At 40.7% G+C, this 6,274-nt stretch overlaps 1 protein-coding gene across 1 annotated transcript; it reads right to left on the reverse strand.

Moving 5' to 3' along the window:
- Nucleotides 1-280: 280 nt before the first annotated feature.
- LOC108679709 lies at nt 281-5,981 on the reverse strand (the record flags this gene model as incomplete). Its single annotated transcript, XM_047881811.1, is given in 6 exon segments — nt 281-440; nt 960-1,084; nt 3,101-3,118; nt 3,323-3,407; nt 3,956-4,014; nt 5,803-5,981. Coding segments are annotated over 6 exon segments (589 nt in total), but the record flags the coding sequence as incomplete, so codon positions are not given.
- Between the last annotated feature and the right edge of the window lie 293 nt (nt 5,982-6,274).

Here is a 6,274-nt window from a genome sequence, read left to right on the forward strand (position 1 = left end):
GTGCTGTACAGCTGTACTCTGCAGCTGTGCTGGTCCATATAAGGACACATGTGCTGTACAGCTGTACTCTGCAGCTGTGCTGGTCCATATAAGGACACACGTGCTGTACAGCTGTACTCTGCAGCTGTGCTGGTCCATATAAGGACACACGTGCTGTACAGCTGTACTCTGCAGCTGTGCTGGTCCATATAAGGACACACGTGCTGTACAGCTGTACTCTGCAGCTGTGCTGGTCCATATAAGGACACATGTGCTGTACAGCTGTACTCTGCAGCTTTACCTTCTTGCTGCAGCTGCTGCAGCCTCGCAGGTGCAGTGCCCTCAGGTGTGAAGTCTGACAGCTGCTGCCTCAGCTGCTGCAGCTGCGTGTCTTTGTGCTGCAGCTGCACCTGCAGCAGCTGTAACTGAACTGCCAGCGGCACGATCATCAGATGCTGCATCTGATGGATGAATTACACTTGATATACATGGGTGCTAATATACATGGGTGCCAATATACATGGGTGCCAATATACATGGGTGCCAGTATACATGGGTGCCAGTAAACATGGGTGCTAATATGCATGGCTGCCAGTATACATGGTGCCAATATACATGGTGCCAATATACATGGCTGCCAGTATACATGGGTGCAATATACATGGGTGCCAATATACATGGCTGCCAGTATACATGGGTGCCAATATACATGGGTGCCAATATACATGGCTGCCAGTATACATGGTGCCAATATACATGGCTGCCAGTAAACATGGCTGCCAATATACATGGCTGCCAATATACATGGGTGCCAATATACATGGGTGCCAATATACATGGCTGCCAGTATACATGGGTGCAATATACATGGCTGCCAATATACATGGCTGCCAATATACATGGCTGCCAGTATACATGGGTTGTGCTGCAAGGCAGTAAGGCAGTCACCTGCATGTGCTGCAAGGCAGTAAGGCAGTCACCTGCGTGTGCTGCAAGGCAGTAAGGCAGAAAGTCCAGCAGTAAGGCATGTCCTGGTCAAGTTGGTCCCGAAGCTTCAGGGTCAAAATATCATCATGAGAATGCCAGGTCACCTCCACGCGACATCCTGCAATAAGAAAAAAATTATTGAAATTAATTGTACAATTTCTCCTGACAAAGAAACGAGGAATTGCGTTTGAAAGATAAAAATTTGTTAATGATAATTTAGGCAAAAGATAACGTTCCAAACCGATGCGTTTCAATTCTAATCGCCCCATGTTATCGTGTAACGCAACAACCTCATGGCAATGATTTCTGCCCTTAATTCTGTCAAGTATTATTTAGATGGCTTCCATTTTACTAAAGCCGTGATTATTTTACCAGGTATTAATATGGATTGTTGCTTATCAAATCAGTCTTCAAACGCACAATTCTGAACTCGAAACCATTTAAAAAAATTATGAGCATGAAACGACCGAATTTCTGGCCTCAAGCAGAGCCATGTGGTGCGGTGGTGAGAGACTCTGTCTCTCGCGCCCAGCGCCCGGGTTCGAGTCCCACTGAGGACAAGTTCTTCCGGGAAGCTCAGCTCATGGTCAACTCAGCCATTCATCCAAATCTGGTAGATAAATGAGTACCTGGCTTGTCCAGGGTGTTGTGTAATGCAACCAAATGGTTCTGGTGGGTCAGCGAGCCAGTGATGGTCGTGGAACTACCAGTGGTACTGAGTGCCCGGAAAAACTGACCTATCACCCCCCCCTCCCTAGTCGCCACAGCCAGGATGGGCTATTAGCCTATTACAACAACATGTACGTGTACCGCTCGATATTGTGATCGACCGCTAACTCCGACCGCTCGATATTGTGATGTTACCGATGGTGGGGAGACTAAGTCATTCACGGGTGCGAGTGCCTGAGAACATGGGCATCTTTATCACTGTGCATGTGAATCTTCATCGCTGATTTCTTTCTCGGTGCATTCGTTCCAATAGTTTATTGATCTCACTGTCTGTGAGTTCATTGCAAAAACTAAATGAAATAAGAAGCATGAGCGCAGCGTAGAACCCGAGAACCTCCCACCTCTGCAGCCCGTGGAACACTGACAACGTGACTCTGACTGGCGCACAGTTCGCTGCCGACACGCTGAGCAGCTCACTCGGTGGTAAAAGTTAAAACGTAGTTTGCTAAATGACCTGCCTAATTATTATGGATCAAAATAGCTAAAATATCATTGATCCGACACCAAGAACAGATCTCAGTTGAAGTGTATCACGACAGATAAGGCTGCGAGATTTGTGGTTAATTTTTTTACGGATGTTATTAGAGATGAAGGGCGTTTACCGCCCACCCGATGTGATTAGGGTTAATACAGATGGTGTAAAATGGCTACAAGTTCAAATTTTTGCCTAAAGAATAAAAGAAACGGTACTGTATTGCATACTGGTTATTCGGCAAATTCACCTTCAAAAATGACGGAAATTTAAGTCAGCATTTAATTCGTAAGATTTCGAAGCGTTCATTCAGTAGCATTAAGTGAGAGACTAGAGACAAAGCAGAGTAATTATCTTGTACCAACAACGATATAGAAAATTTTGGTGATGCAAGAACATTTGTTCAGGAATTTACGACAGGCCAGCGTAAGAGGGGAGAGCTTTGATGTACGGGGAAAAAATGATGCAGCATTGGAGACGAATATTTTACTCAGCAGATGTATATAGCAGCAATATTTTGCTGAGCAGATGTATATAGCAGCAATATTTTGCTGAGCAGATGTACATAGCAGCAATATTTTGCTCAGCAGATGTATATAGCAGCAATATTTTGCTGAGCAGATGTATATAGCAGCAATATTTTGCTCAGCAGATGTATATAGCAGCAATATTTTGCTGAGCAGATGTATATAGCAGCAATATTTTGCTCAGCAGATGTATATAGCAGCAATATTTTGCTGAGCAGATGTATATAGCAGCAATATTTTGCTCAGCAGATGTATATAGCAGCAATATTTTGCTGAGCAGATGTATAGCAAAGAGAACTTCTGGACTGAACGAGCCTGACTCAACAGCGATTGTGGGCCTGCCGGCGACTTACTTAGAACCTGCGGGTGATTGTCGAGTGGCTGGTGATTGCGAGCGCCCACTCACCGCGTGCTGAGTGGTCACCTGCCACTCACCGCGTGCTGAATGGTCACTTGCCACTCACCGCGGGCTGAATGGTCACTTGCCACTCACCGCGTGCTGAATGGTCACTTGCCACTCACCGCGGGCTGAATGGTCACCTGCCACTCACCGCGTGCTGAGTGGTCACCCCGCTGTGAGTCACCTGCCACTCACCGCGTGCTGAGTGGTCACCCCGCAGCGAGTCACCCGCCCCCTCAGCGGCGCTCAGCAGCGCCCGCAAGACAAGCTCGGCAACCTCGCCTGCAGCGGCCGCCACGCACGCCGCCCACTCCTGCCGCCTCGGACACGTCAAATGCACGTCCAGAAAATATCTACACGATTAATAACATGATTCACATATAAAAAAATTTGACGAAAATCTCTACACAATTATTAATATTACAATTCAAACATAAAAAAATTGTGGTGGTCACATCGCTTATTTTTCATTGTCAAAAAATTTGACAATGAACAGCATCAAAAAATGACACTAAACACATAAATTCCGCGACCCGAGGGCGGGGCGACTCTACACAAATAATAACACGATTCACACATAAAAAGAATGTGGTGGTCATATCGCTCATTGTTTATTGTAAAAAAATTTGACAATGAACAGCATAAAAATTACAATAAACAAATAAATTCCGCGACCCGAGGGCGGGGCGACCTGCCTAGCGACGACTTGGAGACGGAGGACGACGAAGGTGGCGCATCAGCGTGACCGTGGACTGAGAGGTCATTAACTCATGATAAGGTCATATGAAATTGTAGTCATATTCACAAACGGTTTAGTTGCAGCAAGGCTCATAATATGAAAGGTAAACATTATTAGCGTACCTGAGCTTTCTCCTCCACGTATTCGCTGCTACGATTTTCAATCCAGCCTCTTATGCCGTCTGCAAAATTAAGATCATTCTTACAACATAGAACTTAGAAAATTACACAGAAATATAACTTAATTAAATGCCAAATCTCAGAATAAATTTAACTGTTTATATATGAAGGTGAAATCTATCGAGATTTTAATTAGCACATAGAACTTAGAAAGTTATACAGAACTATAATTTAATTAATTTCAGAATAAATTTAACTGTATAAATATGATGGTGAAATATATCGAGATTTTAATCATCAACTGGAAGACCACTTTGCTAGTGGTACTGAATTATTATTTATGGCCAATCGTAAAAAATTCTCTGATAACGATCTTTAGTTGAAAAATATCTGATGTGGGCAGTTCGTCTTATGTCTATAATAGGAGAAGATTAGTTTTGGATGGCAGAATTAGTTGATTTATACGCGTGCGATTAACGACCAGAGAATTCGTTGATTCAAATTATCAAAGAGTCCGGCAATTCTTCAGATGACGTTGGTAGATCGAAAGGCATATATCAGGAAGTTTTAGTTTATTAACGACGTTTCGAATGTAACAAACATTCATTTTCAAGTTACAAAGAGCATTAAATATTGAAGTTTTGGTGGAAATAAGTACATAATTATTATGTACTTATTTCCACCAAAACTTCAATATTTAATGCTCTTTGTAACTTGAAAATGAATGTTTGTTACATTCGAAACGTCGTTAATAAACTAAAACTTCCTGATATATGCCTTTCGATCTACCAACGTCATCTGAAGAATTGCCGGACTCTTTGATAATTTGAATCAACGAATTCTCTGGTCGTTAATCGCACGCGTATAAATAGGAGAAGAGTGTATTTAGGCAACATATATACTTTAGTTTATAAAATATAAAAAAATCCAGCAGCCACTATGTCGTCAGGCAAACAAAAAGCAGTGAAATTAATAATAATATATTGGATTTTTGTAATAGGCATGTCAAGTTTCCATAGCATATTATTGCAGTCTAAGATGAGTCCCGGTATGCATTTTATCTCGAAACATTTTTGGTTAATAGATAACACCTTTTTAACACATCACATACTAAAAGCGTCTTCATTGATACTAAATTGCTAAAATCTTTCCTGAAATTAAATCATCGACCTGAAATGACTTGAATTATTGATGTTTTCCCAGTCTATTTTTGATCCTGTACATTGTATATTGATATTTTATATGATTTTCCGTCGCTATTTTAACGCTCAGCACCACGACAGGTGCTAGTTGGGGCCATCGTTTTTCATTAAACGTGAAATATTTTTTGCTATCACACAATTTCTTAAACCCTAAACTACAATTTTTACTCTCTACTTTATTCAAGAGCATTCATTTGTCTTAACATAATCGGTAACTTTTTCCAAAAAGAATTTTACATCACGCATTTTCTTAAACACTAAACTACAATATTCACACTCTACTGGATTCAAGCGCATTTATCCTAACATACTCGGTAACTGTTCAAAGATAATTTAACATCACGTATTTTCTTAAACCATAAACTACAATTTTTACTCTCTACTGGACTCAAGAGCATTCATCATCACAACAAAACTGGAAACTTAAAAAAAAAAATTTTACATCACGCATTTTCTTAAACCCTAAACCACAATATTTACTCGCTACTGGATTCAAGAGCATTTAACATAACATAATCGGTAATTTTTTCAAACATAATTTTCAATATCTCAAAACATTTACTCGAAACATTTACCATCAACATTTAACATTTACCCATTATCACAAGAATATATCCTTAACATTTAACATTTACTCAAAACATTTACCCGTTATCACAAGAATATATCCGTCCCCCCGAGTGGTCCACTTGATCATCCAGTGCCCCCCCAGAGCCGGCCACGGCTGCCATGCCGCATCGTCCAGCAGAGGGCTAAGAGCCACATGTTCGTCCACTTCATTGGTAGACATTTAAAATGATTCTCGTTCTACGGCAAATATTTGATTACTTTTAAATAATTTATAAGTTGGATTCAATTTTTAAGAGGTCAATAATAGTAGACATTTAAAAATGATTCTTGTTCTACGGCAAATATTTGATTACCTTTAAATAATACGTTTGATTCAATTTTCAAGAGGTCAATAAGAAACATTGAATGACTGAGCTACAGGCAATGAACGGGCTATTAGAATATCTGAAAAAAAACAAGCGATTAAATTTCATTTAACATCTATAACAGGAAGTTGTGTGGATTATAAGATCATAATTTAACTGAGCTATTCAACTCTAATAAGATTTAA

Source organism: Hyalella azteca, unplaced genomic scaffold (assembly GCF_000764305.2).
Source record: "Hyalella azteca isolate HAZT.00-mixed unplaced genomic scaffold, Hazt_2.0.2 contig8863, whole genome shotgun sequence".
In the NCBI taxonomy this organism is placed as follows: Eukaryota; Metazoa; Arthropoda; class Malacostraca; order Amphipoda; family Hyalellidae; genus Hyalella; species Hyalella azteca.